Here is an 18,119-nt window from a genome sequence, read left to right on the forward strand (position 1 = left end):
GGCTATGACGTAAAATTAGACGATTGGAAGACGAAAGCTGAATTGTACAATACGTTTGCAGGTGTCGCAACATATAAATACCTTATAGCAAAGAGCTGCAAGGACGTGAGCTGTATCACGTGAATTTACATCCGTCTCCCAACACCCAAGTAAGACCAAGCTCAAAAGCTCCGCCACCCGTAGCATGAATGCTTAATAAACTTGAAATAGTCTCTATCAAAAATCATGCAGAGAAAATAGCAAATGCGGAGATATAATGTGCAGTTGACCCCTCTTGGTTGCCTCAATACATAGTGTTCAGGTTCAATACCAATAATAGATGGATGCGGAATTGCGGCTGGTTTAACGTAGATCTGAGATAAAATAAAACTACTCGCAGGCTATCCGTGAATGATGGCAGTATGGACATATCAAATTTTCAAACTACCAAGTCTGCTTAGCATATATTTGCGACTGGCTCAACGTCATAAGAATAAGTCCCCTTGCTAACGCAACCTTCCCGCTTACTAGCATATCGGAAATGCAGTAATTTAAATTTCCAACCCTCTGACCACAAAACACGATATGTATTTCTACTCGTGTAGCCATACCCGTACCAATTTCCGGTACAGCCAGGCTTTTCCCTGTAGCTAATCTGCACTTGCGTATCTGGACAATCGCCTGAAGCAGAAGTATTGATAGACGCAACGGCACAGTTCGTATCGATTCATATGCCACTACTGCCTTTAGCAACAGTAACGTCATTACTCATCGTGCCACTGCAATCTGCGTAGTAGAATGTTTTGACATGGAAGTCCGAATGAACTCCCACGCAGTAGTAATAGCCAGCCCAGAACCCGCTGCAATCTGTTTAAGTAAGTATTGACGCAAATTCATGAGCCCAGGAGGTATCGGAGTGGATTGACGAACCGGTTTGAACAGCGGGATTCCACTTGTAACTGTATACAATTAGAGTACTCAACTTGTAAACAATGGCCCTTAGCAGACACATACAAGTTGTCTAGTCCTATGCTACCGTATTGGTTGACCATGCCAACGCAGGTATCCCCTGGAATGGCGTAATGGTATTTGTCACAATTCTCAGTAATTCCAGCCCGTACAGGCGATGGACTGGCAGGATCCGGCTTTTTATTTGAGGCATCAGTTGTACCCACGCAAACGTAGTACTCAGCCATCAAGCTACCACAGTCTGAGCCTACAGTCGGACTCCATTTCAGGAAGTCGATAAGAGGAAGCCGTTTCTTGGGCTGAAATTCCACTGCAAGTATTACCTTTTTCTACCAGATAGAATTTCTGGCAGTTATCAACCATGCCAGGTTGCGCACGGGAGGGCGTCTCAATGCCGTTACTGGGTTTGGTTGGCATCGACTTGTACCCAACGATAGAAACACAGACAAAACAGTCGACCTAAAGGCCGGAGCAGCTGTCTCCGCCAATTTCGGGATTCCATTTTAAAAACTCTTTGACGGGTATTGCATGCTTCGCTGATATCTTTTGACAGTTATCGCCCGGAACTACCTTGTAGAATTTATTGCAGTTATGGACCATGCCTGGCTGTGTTGGAGCTGGCGTTTCAATATCGCTAGAGATTCAGTAAGAATGATCAAATTTAAATTGGAATAAAACTAACTTGCCGGGCTTTGATACAGTGGTAGGAGGTATCGGAGCTGACGACGTTGGAGTTTGTTGCGTTGCTGATACCGTGACCTCTGATGTCGAGGACCTTGGTGGCTCGTCTGTGGCCTCAACGCAATAAGACCTCAAGGCCACGAAAGCATCGCAAGATTTGGAGACGGAAGGATTCTGGACACGGCAATTAGATACATTTCAGTGGATCTGGAGTTGGTTGTAGGACGAACCCAACGTTTCCACTGTTCCTCTGTAATATCCCAACGATTGGGCATATCTTGGCATCTGATACTGCCATTCTCATTGTCATACAACTATGAGCAGTATTTTGTGGTATCCGGATCAAATCCATACTTGGGCTTGGAGGCGTCCGCATGGAGTTGAGTCAATGCGGTCTGAGACGCAAGGAAAATGACAGAGAGAATAGACAAAAAGCGCATGATAAGAAATCGGCAGATCGATAGCAGCATAATGGAAGATAGCTGTACTATGTGGATAGACACTTGAAAGAACTTGTGATCGTGCGCTACTGAACTATATAGGAAACTGCGTAGATCGACTGCCAGAGAAATATTGCAGCTGTCTCAACACTTGTAACTTTGCAGGCTCCAAGAATTCGTACCTGGCTTGGCTTGATTCGCCAATCCGCGAATTGTCCAATACTAGCAGGAAGCGACGCCGGAATATGTTGGGTCGCTATCCTATGAGCGTTCATGCGTAGCAAGCCCAGAAGCCGTGTTGGACACTGTACTTGTTGGTTCGGTTCTGGGGGAAACTGGTAACAAGAGATCTCTTTTCAATGGATTCAATTTGGTACGAAAGGAGGGAAAAGAGGCTGCCCCTGTGCGGCCGCTTTTATCCTCTCTGTAATCGTGCCCCATATGATTATATGATCCTAGTCTACTATTGGCCACTATATACATATAACACACAATAGTCTTAACTCTAACCTTATTTGATATATGTAATAGATAGTGCTTTAAACCATATATTATTATTTTTGTAGTTGTATTTCCAATTGCTCTACTTTATAATATCGTACTAATTGCATTTTAAGTTTCGATAGTACCGACGGAATAACTCTAAAAGCTTGTAGATAATGATAGTTTTTGGAGGACTATTCACACAGAGTTGAGGCATTATTGAGCGTTTTAGAAGTACGAATTGTTAAAATACTAGTATTTACACTCGTAAGACAGACTACCCAAATAGGATACTATCCTATTAGCACTAGTAGTATTACTACTAATAAAGATACTATACTATACTGCGAGTATTAGTAAGTATATAGAGTTGACTGATAGTATACAACATACTACTTCTCCGAACTACGACTCGGAGCGACTAGCGGCAGTACCACTCCCGACCAACTTACTACTACAATACGACCCGTACACGTAGTAGCCAGTCGACTACTGGAGCCAATTGATCGGAACGACAATTGCCGCTCTCCCAATCGCTACTAGCTCTTACCAGCCTACAGTACTGCTATGGGCCACTTAATCATTGTGTGACTAAAACAGCCACATAACCTTATGACGGAAACAGTCAACTATTGTGTGACTGAAACAGCCATCCAACTGTATAATGGATTCAGCCATTAAGCCATGGTACAATGGAACCTCTAATCTACGATAGAATCTCCGATCAAGCCGCTGAGCAATGGAAACGGCGATCTGTCCAGACCCATTGGGTATTGTTCTGTGAACATAAATAGCCGCTCCTTTCCTGTACTGTAGTTAAAAGAGTTAATCGCATTCGTTTGTATAATTTGGTACTACCAATTGTGCACTCTTGCCCAGTTACTAACTGGCACCCCTTATTGCTGTTACCAACAGTGTGATTGATTGACTGGTCCGTGCGATATACTTCCACTGCCCCCTCCTCTTGCGCATAAATTGCAAGACGAATGTGTAGATTGAATTATTAATTGTATCGATTGATTACCTTTACCTCCTAGTCTTGGTTGGGCTAGGTAGAGTATATCCTATTATCCTAGTTTACATATAGAGACTCGTAAATACACTTGTCAACCGACTCGTATAATTTAGGGTTGTAGTAGTCCACTGTGGCTAGCATTGTATCCACCGTGCTACTTTTAGTATATTCCTATACAGTGGACCTAGTATACACTTATACATATTATACTTTATACTAGCCGATTTTCAGACAATATAATCCTGCTTCTAAATCTTAATCCCTTTTGTAGTAACTCGTATATATCGCATTGTGTATGACTAACCAAATCCGATGGTAAAGACTTTGGTGATTAGTGCCTGAAGGAAAGCGACTAGTGGTATTTGACTTTGTAAGTAGCAGTACTATATACAATACAGGGATTATATAAGCAATTCCTGAGTGTGCTGCTAGCTATTCCCAAAATCATAATGGCCCTTGCTATCTCTCTCAACAGTTGCAGAGCCATTCTCGCGATGAAATATCTGTAAAAAGGAGTGTAGTTGCTCGTATGTATTTAAGACTAGGGATAGCAGCGGCGGTGGGATGATCGTTTTGTGGCAATCTGGCTCAAATACTGGATTATGTTGAGTGAGGTCAGTTGCTTCAATACATACCTAAGCCGGCACTTAGTGTAATGTACATTCTTTTGTTAGCTTTTAAAGCTATATATCACGCCGCCAAATAGGGACCCGCTATACTACGACGGAAATCCCACAAGATTACGGAGTAGTATAAAGTTGTCATGGTTATATTATAAATATTAAAATTTAAACATTGACATGATACGTCAAAAAGTATATTATCAGCAAATAACCCCCGCTGCTACCCCCCTAAATAGTAAATACCAACGCATAATAACATTACTCTACATTAATAGTATAGGTTACGGCGTAAAAAGCCATTAATTCAGTTCTTGCCAAGAGGTTGAAGGTCCCCTCCTGCAACGAGGATCCGGGCGGCAAAGACCTTCACTTGTTAATGTAATGGTGGTAGCCCTAACGCGCCTTGGATAGGGACCAAATTACAAAGGTGCTTTTCTTGATCCTTGGAAAGCCTTTTTAATGGGATAAAAGCTTCTTTTCTCGAAAGGTGGCCGTGTAATCGATCTTGGAGCGTTGCGCGTGGAATTCCGTACTGTGCGACGGCTTGGTATTGCGATAGCCCCTTTTTACGGCCAAAATTACCAATTGGAGCGTTTTTTTCTGAATATTTAGCTTTTCTAGCCATTAAATAGGTTAGGGATAGCTTTTCCCGTAAAAATCGATTGAATTACGCGAGAAAACGAGATTATAATGCGTAGCTTGCATATTATGATGTTGGTGGGAAAATGGGGGGGCTAGAATGGAGGGGGGGCCGGGAAGTAGGGGGGCTGGCTTAGAACCTTTACGATGGGATCTAGGCCGGCCCCACCAAGACCCCGTACGGGATACGAGTAACCCATCGCTCCGTCTTCCTCCCGCTAGTAAAACACCTGGGAAGCGAGGAGCAAAGGATCAATACGTATTAGTGGATACCAAGCCTACAAGTGGACGTATTCATAACTGGCGCCTCATTATAGGCAAAAGTTACCGTACATGCTTTACATAGGTTGAATAAAGTACGACTATAAGATTAATTCGCTAAATTCCGATGCAAATACAACCTGGAATACGAAACTATATCAATATTCGTTTATAAAAGAGATACTGCGCTCGTTTACGCTTTAGAAATTCTTATTAGTAGAAAAAATCATGAAGTCGATAGATCAGGCTCGCGAAATAAACAAAATTTCCGTTACCGATTAACCAACATGAAAAGCCCTACTTTGAAACATCTAGCTGTTGTACTTGGCCTCAGTCGTATTGTTTACGGAGCCAATATACATTGTATCGACGGTATTGTTGTTATAGAGAAACAGGTAGTCGATTATGTTTGCGAAGCCGTTACGTCTCCAAGTACTCTTGTCCGGTAAGGGAGATTGTTTAATAGACTTGTAACTTTTTAATTGACATATACCAGTACATATACAAGTTGCCCGTCTAGTAACCATATCGTTACTATTTCGACAGTAGGCCCCGAGCCTAGTACAACAACAATCCTACCATCACCAGGATGCAAACGAAAATGCACTACAACTGTACTTATTACAGTAACAGACAGTATCGTTACAGAAACATCACTGGGTCCTACTCCTGGCACAATAACAATTCCGCCCTTAGCTGGGTGTACGTTGAATTGTGTTACTAGAGTTATCGTTATAGCAACCGGCGGAGTTGTAACTTTAACAACATTTGGTCCTGTCCCAGGTACTTCAACAATCCTTCCACCCTCCGACTGTACAACCGATTGTAAAACTAGGATTATTATTACTGCTACTGGCAGCATTGCAACAATCACAACTAACGGACCTGTTCCCGGCACTGCAACAATTCCGCCGCTACCGGGATGCACATCGAACTGCATTACGAGCGTTATCATTACAGTTACCGGCGGAGCCGTAACTTTAACGACATTTGGCCCATTGCCGGGTACTTCAACAATCCTGCTACCGCCTGGCTGTACAACGGATTGTAATACTAGGATTATTATTACTGCTACTGGCAGTATTGCAACAATCACGACTAACGGACCTGTTCCCGGCACTGCAACAATTCCGCCGCTACCGGGATGCACATCGAACTGCATTACGAGCGTTATCGTTACAGTTACCGGCGGAGCCGTAACTTCAACGACATTTGGCCCTATACCGGGTACTTCAACAATCCTGCTACCGCCTGGCTGTACAACGAATTGTAATACTAGAATTATCATTACCGCTACTGGCAGCATTTCAACAATCACGACTAACGGGCCTGTTCCCGGCACTGTAACAATTCCGCCGCTACCGGGATGTACATCGAACTGTATTACGAGCGTTATCGTTATAGTTACAGTTACCAGCGGAGCCATAACTTTAACGACATTTGGCCCTATACCAGGTACTTCAACAATCCTCCCATCCCCTGGGTGTATAACGAATTGCAATACCAGGATTATCATTACCGCTACTGGCAGCATTACAACAATTACAACCGATGGGCCTATCCCTGGCACAATAACTATTCCACCGGCACCGGGATGTACGGTTAACTGCGTTACAACAGTTATTGTTACAGCTACCGGCGGAAGCATAACTACAACAACCATTGGCCCAGTCCCTGGTACTTCAACAATCCTACCACCTATTGGTTGTACTGTTGGTTGCATTACAAGGATAGTGATTACGGTTACAGGCAGTATTGTAACCAAGACAACACTAGGCCCTATTCCTGGAACAACAACAGTCTTACCGTCAACAGGATGTTTATCCAACTGTATTACAACAGTTATTGTTACAGTTACCGGCGGAGCCGTAACTACAACTACACTTGGTCCATTCCCAGGTACATCAACAATCTTACCGCCATCAGGATGTACTACAAACTGCATTACAAGTGTTGTTGTAACCGCTGCTGGTGGAATTACAACCACTACAAACGTGGGCCCTATACCTGGGACAACAACAATTCAGCCGCCAGCTGGATGCGTATCAAACTGCATTACAAGCGTCATCATTACAGTAACTGGCGGAGTTATAACCACTACAACTCTTGGCCCAGCCCCTGGTACATCTACAATCTTTCCGCCTCCCGGCTGTGTAACTGGTTGCGTTACAAGTATCATCGTTACCAGAACTGCAGGCATTATAACCGTTACGAGCGCTGGTCCTGTCCCCGGCACAACAACGATTCCGCCGCTATTTGGATGTACGTCGAACTGCATAACCAGTGTTATTGTTACAGTTACTGATGGTATTACGACTACAACAACCCTTGGCCCGAATCCCGGTACATCAACAATTCTTCCGCCTCCCGGATGTATAACGGGTTGTGTTACAAGCGTTGTCGTTACGATAACTGGAGGCATTATAACTGTTACAAGTGCCGGTCCCGTCCCCGGCACGACAACAATTTCACCACCACCAGGATGCACGTCAAACTGCGTAACAAGCATCATTGTTATAGTTACTGGCGGGATTACGACTACAACAACCCTTGGCCCGGCCCCCGGCACATCAACAATCTTCCCGCCTCCAGGATGTATAACAGGTTGTATTACAAGCGTTATCGTTACAATAACTGGGGGCATTATAACCGTTACAAGCGCTGGTCCTATCCCCGGAACAACAACGATCCTGCCCCCGCCGGGTTGCACAGTCCAGTGCGAAACAACAGTTATAGTTACGCAAGTTCCAAATACAGCGGTAACCACAACTATAACCGGCACATTTCCCGGTACATCTACTATTGCTCCACCGGTTGACTGTACTTACCAATGTACGACTAGTATTATCGTTACGGTAACTTCCAACCAACCTGCGGATACAGCTGTAACGACAACGATTACAGCCGGAACAGTACCTGGAACATCAACGGTTTTGCCCCCGACCGATTGCGTTCATCCTTGTACTACGACTATTATTGTTACGCAGCCGAGTACACGACCTTCCAATACAGCTGTAACTACTACAGTGACCGGAACAGTACCCGGTACATTAACAATTACGCCACCAATTGAATGTACGCCTCCGTGTATTACAAGTGTTATTGTAACAGTAGTCTCAAGCCAGCCTCCGAACATAGTAATTACTTCAACAGTTACAACAGGGACAGTGCCAGGAACATCCACAATTTTGCCACCGCCTGGATGTACAAATGATTGCACTATGGTCATTGTCATTACACAACCTATAATGCAGTCTTCTAATACGGCCGTAACCACAACTGTAACTGGCACCGTTCCCGGCACATTAACTATAGATCCACCAGTTGACTGCATTCGCCCATGTACGACAAGTATTATTGTAACAATAACTTCCAACCAACCTCCAGATACAGCTGTAACTACAACGATTACAGCCGGAACAGTACCTGGAACATCAACGGTTTTACCCCCGACCGATTGTGTTCATCCTTGTACTACGACTATTATTGTTACGCAGCCGAGTACACGACCTTCCAATACAGCTGTAACTACTACAGTGACTGGAACAGTGCCCGGTACATTAACAATCACGCCACCAATTGACTGTACGCCTCCGTGTATTACAAGTGTTATTATAACAGTAGTCTCAAGTCAGCCTCCGAACACGGTAATTACTTCAACGGTTACAACAGGGACAATACCCGGAACATTAACAATTTTGCCATCAACCGATTGCATTCACCCTTGCACTACAATCATTGTTATAACGCAACCTCTTACCAACACTTCGAATACGGCCGTAACTACTACAGTAACCGGAACTATACCCGGCACATCAACTATTACTCCACCAGGAGACTGTACTCACCTATGTACAACGAGTATTATTATAACAGTAACGTCAAGCCGGCCTCCTGATACTGTTATTACTAGAACAATTACAACCGGGACAATGCCAGGAACTTCAACAATTTTACCACCAACGGACTGTACGCATCCTTGCACTACTACCATTGTTGTTACCTTACCTCCTAATACAGCTGTAACTACTACGGTAACTGGAACAGTACCGGGAACATCTACTATTTCACCTCCAGTCGATTGCATTCACCCTTGTACAACGAGTATTGTTATAACAGTAACCTCCAACAGGCCTCCAGATACCGCAATAACAACGACAATTACAACTGGGACGATACCCGGTACTTCGACAATTTTACCACCTACAGACTGTACACACCCTTGCACTACGACTATTGTAATTACCTTCCCTCCTAATACAGTTGTAACTACGACGGTAACTGGGACAGTTCCAGGGACATCAACTATTCTGCCTCCAGTCGACTGTACGCACCCATGTACGATAAGTATAGTTATAACAGCAACCTCCGGCCAGCCCCCAGATACCGCAGTAACAACAACGATTACAGCTGGGACAATGCCCGGTACTTCTACAATTTTACCTCCAACAGATTGTACTCATCCTTGCACTACAACCATTGTTATTACGCAACCTCCAAATACGGTTGTAACTACTACCGTAACTGGAACTGTACCTGGAACGTCCACCATTACACCACCAGGAGACTGTATACGCCAGTGTACGACAAGTATTGTTGTAACAGTAACCTCGGCCCAACCTCCTGATACAGCGATAACGACAACAATTACAACTGGGTCAGTGCCCGGTACATCTACGATTTTGCCTCCAACAGATTGCACGCATCCTTGTACCACTAGTATTGTTGTTACGCAGCCTCCGAATACTGCTGTAACTACTACAATAACTGGTACAGTACCTGGAACGTCTACTATTACGCCTCCGATTGATTGTACGCACCTGTGCACAACGAGTGTCATTATAACCGTCACCTCGAACCAGCCTCCTGATACGGCTGTTACAACTACCATTACGACTGGTACAATACCAGGAACTTCGACAATATTACCTCCAACAGACTGTACACATCCTTGCACCACAACCATTATTATTACCTTGCCTCCTAATACAGCTGTAACTACCACTGTAACTGGAACAGTACCAGGAACGTTTACTATAACGCCTCCAGTTGATTGTACTCATCCATGCACAACTAGTATTGTTATACAAGTAACTTCGAACCAGCCTCATGATACGGCTGTAACAACAACAATTACAACAGGCACTATACCCGGTACCTCAACAATTTTACCTAGCACAGATTGCATTCATCCTTGCACAACGACTGTTATCATCACGCAGCCACCGAACACCGCTATAACTACAACTGTAACTGGGACGGTACCAGGAACGTCAACTATTCTGCCTCCAATCAATTGCACGCACCCTTGTACAACAAGTATAGTCATAACAGTAACGTCAAACCGGCCTCCTGATACGGCTGTAACAATAACTATTACAACTGGGACGATACCTGGAACATTTACAATTCTACCTCCTACAGATTGTACATATCCTTGCATTACAACCATTATGGTTACCCTGCCACCTAATACTGCTGTAATTACAACGGTGACCGGAACTGTACCAGGCACGTCCACAATTACACCACCAATTGACTGCACGCACCCATGCACGACAAGCATCGTTGTAACAGTAACCTCAAATCAGCCACCTGATACAGCTGTAACGACAACTATTACAACTGGGACTATGCCGGGAACATCAACAATCTTACCTCCTACAGACTGTACTCATCCTTGCACTACAACAATTGTTATTACCATGCCTCCAAATACAGCTGTAACTACTACGGTCACTGGAACAGTACCAGGAACGTTAACTATTACGCCCCCAATCGATTGCACACACCAATGTACAACGAGTATTGTTATAACAGTAACTTCAAACCAGCCTCTAGATACGACTGTAACGACAACTATTACAACTGGGACAATACCCGGTACTTCTACAATTTTACCTCCTACAGATTGCACACATCCTTGTACCATAAGTATTATCATTACTAATCCTCCAAATACGGCTGTGACAACAACTATTACCACTGGTACGATACCAGGAACGTCCACAATCTTACCTCCTACAGATTGCACACATCCCTGCACTACGAGTATTATTGTTATTGTGCCTCCAGACACAATTGTGACTACCACAATACCAGGAACATTGCCAGGTACCACTACCATAACGCCTCCGACTAACTGCACCCACCCGTGCACTACCAGTGTTATTATCACCGAACCTCATGATACGGCTGTAACTACTACGATAACTGGTACATTACCTGGCACGTCTACTATCACACCTCCAGTAGATTGTTCGCACCCGTGCACGACTAGTGTTATTATAACAGTAACGTCGAACCAGCCTCCTAATACAGCGGTTACAACAACCATTACGACTGGCACACTCCCAGGAACTTCAACAATACTACCTCCAACCGATTGCACCCATCCTTGTACTACTAGTGTTATTATCACCGCACCTCCTGATACGGCTGTAACTACTACGATAACTGGTACATTACCTGGCACGTCTACTATCACGCCTCCAGTGGATTGTACGCACCCGTGCACGACTAGTATTATTATAACAGTAACGTCGAACCAGCCTCCCAATACCGCTGTAACAACTACCATTACAACTGGTACGATACCAGGAACTTCAACAATTTTGCCTCCAACAGATTGCACTCATCTCTGCACTACGAGTATAGTTGTCACCGTACCTCCGGACACAGTTATAACTACAACAGTACCAGGAACATTGCCTGGCACATCTACTATTGCTCCGCCGCCTGACTGCACTCACCCTTGTACTACGAGTGTTATTATAACCGCACCACCAGATACGGCTATAACTACTACACTAACAGGCACAGTACCTGGCACGTCTACTATTACGCCTCCTGTAGATTGTACGCACCCATGCACAACTCGTATTATTATAACAGTAACGTCGAACCAGCCTCCTGATACGGCTGTTACAACTACGATTACGACCGGTACAATACCAGGAACTTCAACAATTTTGCCTCTAACAGACTGCACTCATCCCTGCACTACGAGTATAATTGTGACCGTACCTCCGGACACAGTAATAACTACGACAATACCAGGAATATTGCCTGGCACGTCTACTATTACTCCGCCGCCTGGTTGTACCCATCCTTGCACTACCAGTGTTATTATAACTATGCCTCCTGATACGGCTGTAACTAGCACAATAACTGGTACAGTACCTGGCGCGTCTACTATCACGCCTCCGGGAGATTGTACGCACCCGTGCACGACTAGTGTTATTATAACAGTAACTTCGAACCAACCTCCTGATACAGCGGTTACAACAACCATTACGACTGGCACAATCCCAGGAACGTCGACAATTTTGCCTCCAACCGATTGCACTCATCCGTGCACTACGAGTATCATTATCACTGTACCTCCAGATACAATAGTGACTACAACAATACCAGGAATATTGCCTGGCACGTCTACTATTACTCCACTGCTTGATTGCACCCATCCTTGCACTACCAGTGTTATTATAACCGCACCTCTTGATACGGCTGTAACTACCACAATAACTGGTACAGTACCTGGCACGTCTACTATCAAGCCTCCAGTAGATTGTACGCACCCGTGCACGACTAGTGTTATTATAACAGTAACGTCGAACCAACCTCCTGATACAGCGGTTACAACAACCATTACGACTGGCACAATCCCAGGAACTTCGACAATTTTGCCTCCAACCGATTGCACCCATCCGTGCACTACGAGTATTATTGTTACTCTACCTCCCGATACAATTGTGACTACAACAATACCAGGAATATTGCCTGGCACGTCTACTATTACTCCACCGCTTGATTGCACCCATCCTTGCACTACTAGTGTTATTATAACCGTACCTCCTGATACGGCTGTAACTACCACAATAACTGGTACAGTACCTGGCACGTCTACTATTACGCCTCCAGTAGATTGTACGCACCCGTGCACGACTAGTGTTATTATAACAGTAACGTCGAACCAACCTCCTGATACAGCGGTTACAACAACCATTACGACTGGCACAATCCCAGGAACTTCGACGATTTTGCCTCCAACAGATTGCACTCATCCGTGCACTACGAGAATCATTGTTACTCTACCTCCCGACACAATTGTGACTACAACAATACCAGGAACATTGCCTGGCACGTCTACTATTACTCCACCGCTTGATTGCACCCATCCTTGCACTACTAGTGTTATTATAACCGCACCTGCTAATACGGCTGTAACTACTACGATAACTGGTACATTGCCTGGAACGTCTACTATCACGCCTCCGGTGGATTGTACGCACCCGTGCACGACTAGTGTTATTATAACAGTAACGTCGAACCAACCTCCTGATACAGCGGTTACAACAACCATTACGACTGGTACAATCCCAGGAACTTCGACAATTTTGCCTCCGACCGATTGCACTCATCCGTGCACTACGAGAATCATCGTTACTCTACCTCCCGACACAATTGTGACTACAACAATACCAGGAACATTGCCTGGCACGTCTACTATTACTCCACCGCTTGATTGCACCCATCCTTGCACTACGAGTGTTATTATAACCGCACCTCCTGATACGGCTGTAACTACCACAATAACTGGTACAGTACCTGGCACGTCTACTATCACGCCTCCGGTGGATTGTACGCACCCGTGCACGACTAGTGTTATTATAACAGTAACGTCGAACCAACCTCCTGATACAGCGGTTACAACAACCATTACGACTGGTACAATCCCAGGAACTTCGACAATTTTGCCTCCGACCGATTGCACTCATCCGTGCACTACGAGTATTATTGTTACTCTACCTCCCGACACAATTGTAACTACAACAATACCAGGAACATTGCCTGGCACGTCTACTATTACTCCACCGCTTGATTGCACCCATCCTTGCACTACTAGTGTTATTATAACCGTACCTCCTGATACGGCTGTAACTACCACAATAACTGGTACAGTACCTGGCACGTCTACTATCACGCCTCCGGTGGATTGTACGCACCCGTGCACGACTAGTGTTATTATAACAGTAACGTCGAACCAACCTCCTGATACAGCGGTTACAACAACCATTACGACTGGTACAATCCCAGGAACTTCGACAATTTTGCCTCCGACCGATTGCACTCATCCGTGCACTACGAGAATCATCGTTACTCTACCTCCCGACACAATTGTGACTACAACAATACCAGGAACATTGCCTGGCACGTCTACTATCACGCCTCCAGTGGATTGTACGCACCCGTGCACGACTAGTATTATAATAACAGTAACGTCGAACCAGCCTCCCAATACCGCTGTAACAACTACCACTACAACTGGTACAATGCCAGGAACTTCCACAATTTTGCCTCCAACAGATTGCACTTATCCCTGCACTACTAGTATAGTTGTCACCGTACCTCCGGATACAGTCATAACTACAACAGTACCAGGAACATTGCCTGGCACATCTACTATTACTCCGCCGCCTAACTGCACTCACCCTTGCACCACGAGTATTATTATAACCGCACCACCAGATACGGCAATAACTACTACACTAACAGGCACAGTACCTGGCACGTCTACTATTACGCCTCCTGTAGATTGTACGCACCCATGCACAACTCGTATTATTATAACAGTAACGTCGAACCAGCCTCCTGATACGGCTGTTACAACTACTATTACAACTGGTATAATACCAGGAACTTCAACAATTTTGCCTCCAACAGACTGCACTCATCCGTGCACTACGAGTGTAATTGTCACCGTACCTCCGGACACAGTCATAACTACGACAGTACCAGGAACATTGCCTGGCACGTCTACTATCACGCCTCCGGTAGATTGTACGCACCCGTGCACGACTAGGGTTATTATAACAGTTACCACAAATCAGCCACCTGATACGGCTGTTACAACTACCATTACGACTGGTACAATACCAGGAACGTCGACAATTTTACCTCCTACAGATTGCACACACCCCTGCACTACTAGTGTCATCGTTACTTTGCCTCCGGACACCATTGTTACTACAACAGTCCCAGGAACATTGCCTGGTACATCTACTATTACGCCGCCGCCTGACTGTACACATCCCTGCACTACAACCATTGTTATAACGGAACCTCCGGACACCATTGTTACTACTACAGTTCCAACAACTAGTGTCATTGTAACAACTACACCGACACAGCCTCCTGATACGGTCATAACAACAACAGTTAGGGGCACATCTCCTGGAACTTTGACTATCACCCCTCCCGTTGGCTGCACCCATCCATGTACAACTAGTGTCATTGTAACAACTACACCGACACAGCCTCCTGATACGGTTATAACAAGAACAGTTACGGGCACATCTCCTGGAACTTTGACTATCACCCCGCCCGTTGGCTGCACCCATCCATGTACAACTAGTGTCATTGTAACAACTACACCGACACAGCCTCCTGATACGGTCATAACAAGAACAGTTACGGGCACATCTCCTGGAACTTTGACTATCACCCCGCCCGTTGGCTGCACCCATCCATGTACAACTAGTGTCATTGTAACAACTACACCGACACAGCCTCCTGATACGGTCATTACAAGAACAGTTACGGGCACATCTCCTGGAACTTTGACTATCACCCCGCCCGTTGGCTGCACCCATCCATGTACAACTAGTGTCATTGTAACAACTACACCGACACAGCCTCCTGATACGGTCATAACAAGAACAGTTACGGGCACATCTCCTGGAACTTTGACTATCACCCCGCCCGTTGGCTGCACCCATCCATGTACAACTAGTGTCATTGTAACAACTACACCGACACAGCCTCCTGATACGGTTATAACAAGAACAGTTACGGGCACATCTCCTGGAACTTTGACTATCACCCCGCCCGTTGGCTGCACCCATCCATGTACAACTAGTGTCATTGTAACAACTACACCGACACAGCCTCCTGATACGGTCATAACAACAACAGTTAGGGGCACATCTCCTGGAACTTTGACTATCACCCCTCCCGTTGGCTGCACCCATCCATGTACAACTCGTGTCATTGTAACAACAACACCAACACAGCCTCCTGATACGGTCATAACAACAACAGTTATGGGCACATCTCCTGGAACATCTACCATAACACCCTTGGTTGACTGCACCCATCCATGTACAACTAGTATAATCGTAACGACTACTCCAACATGTGCTCCCCCGAGTGGCTCAAGTACACTTAGTGCAACTTTATCAATTGGGACTTCGACTAGGTGGACTGTCCCGACCTGTGTTACAAAAATGTTCTTTACCGTCCAGGGTGGCGCAGGTGGTAAAGCCACGAATAATTTCCCTGGGGGCCAAGGTGCTTTAATTGTGGGGTTCATTCCGGTGACACCTGGGCAAATTATATCCGCTATTGCCGGTGGCATGGGAGGTACTAGTCCCTTCGTTTCATATGCTACAGCCCCAGGGGGAACAAGTGCATATGGACGTGGTGGAGTGGGACTGCGCTGCTCCGGTGGAGGGGGCGGTGCGTCAGCATTATACCTTGATGGCACCTTACTCGTTGTCTCTGGTGCTGGAGGTGGTGGCTTAACAGCGGTTTCTAGCACAAAGGAGCCAGCCAATCCCGTTTATGAGATTCACCAGGGTCCATCGCGCGGAAATGCTGGGCAGGTGGGTCAGTCTAATTATTATACAAATCATGCTCAGACTGTCAATATCTCTGTAGCTTATGGAGGAAATCCCGGCCTAGCTGGTAGTGCCGGTCTTGGAGGGTCATATGCTGGACTTTATTCTGAAGTTGTGGTGGGAAATCCTGGAATTAACCATATAGGTGGCGACGGGGTTGCCGTTACTAGTTATCTGGCTGCTAATGGCGGCGGTGGCGGAGGTGGCGGCGGAGGCTACTTTGGGGGCGGCAGCGGATCATCGTTGTTCTATGACACTCAAAATGTTCAGCTAGATAAATGGGCTATTGGTTCTGGTGGTGGCGGTGGGTCTAGCTTTACATCGGGCGTCCTTCTCAATGTGTCACAAGGTTTAAGTGGATCTCTTACACCAGGACGTATCGTGGTGGGATATTCCTGAGCTCTTCTAGCTATTTTAAGGTACATATTTGATTTTATCGCAATTTAGGGGTATCTATATACTCATTTTTCTGAAGTACGTTCCATGACCAGATATTGTATATTGTTGTAACGGGTTGGACTATGTCAGAGCCCGGGCTGTTCCTGGACCAGGATAGGGTAGGGGCTGTTAAGGGTTGACACTGCGTATGTCTCAACTGTTCCGCTCTGGGTTCGGCAAAGAACAAAGTTCTGTTGTAAGAAACTAACTTAAAGGGAGAAGAAGGAACGAAATAAGCTCTTATGGGTGTAGCTCTTCTTTAAATTGGGGGAAAAAGAAGAATTGGAACGGTATGCAGTGGAAGTACAGTTGTACGGACTATCCAAAATGGATATCAATCGATACTGTTGGTAGCAGTAGAAAGGGCACCAGTTAGTAACTGGGCAGGAAATACAGATTTGAACAAGTCAAATGGTAGTGCTAAGATGCGATTCAAAAGAAAGACTTGCGTGTGTTTCTTGTACTTGCTTGCGCTTGCTTCCTATCTAGGAGGATAGGAAAGGTAGGACCATTTTATACCTGTGAGGTAGTACCTCAATCAGTGCAATGTGCACGTGTTGGAATTCTAATTGATTCCATACAATGCATCTCCAAATAATCTGCCCGCACGCAATACAGCTCCAAATACTCTGGTTGAGTCATACTGCAAGTTGCATAGTAAGTATATGCAACTGGCAGACTTAGTATTAGTTCGGTCGCAACAGTACAGCAGTAGTACTGCAGTAGTCAAGTGGGCCAGTAGTAGTACTACTAGCAAGCAACTGCCAGTTGCAGTTAGGTGGGTCCTAGCGCGCAACAGTAGTACTATTGGCGGGCAACTACTAGTAGTAGTTGGGAGAGCGTTAATTGACGGTCCGATTAATAATCTTGCTTGGTCGACCAAGTACTATTTGCACGAGACGCGCAACAG

The 18,119-nt window shown here is 45.3% G+C and overlaps 1 protein-coding gene across 1 annotated transcript; it reads left to right on the plus strand.

Moving 5' to 3' along the window:
* Nucleotides 1-16,195: 16,195 nt before the first annotated feature.
* DCS_05885 (uncharacterized protein) lies at nucleotides 16,196-17,170 on the plus strand (the record flags this gene model as incomplete). Its single annotated transcript, XM_040803186.1, has 1 exon — nucleotides 16,196-17,170. One exon carries the CDS (start codon nucleotides 16,196-16,198, stop codon nucleotides 17,168-17,170), a length of 975 nt encoding a protein of 324 aa, XP_040658219.1.
* Between the last annotated feature and the right edge of the window lie 949 nt (nucleotides 17,171-18,119).

The sequence above is a fragment of the Drechmeria coniospora genome, chromosome 02 (genome assembly GCF_001625195.1).
Source record: "Drechmeria coniospora strain ARSEF 6962 chromosome 02, whole genome shotgun sequence".
Classification (NCBI taxonomy): Eukaryota; Fungi; Ascomycota; class Sordariomycetes; order Hypocreales; family Ophiocordycipitaceae; genus Drechmeria; species Drechmeria coniospora.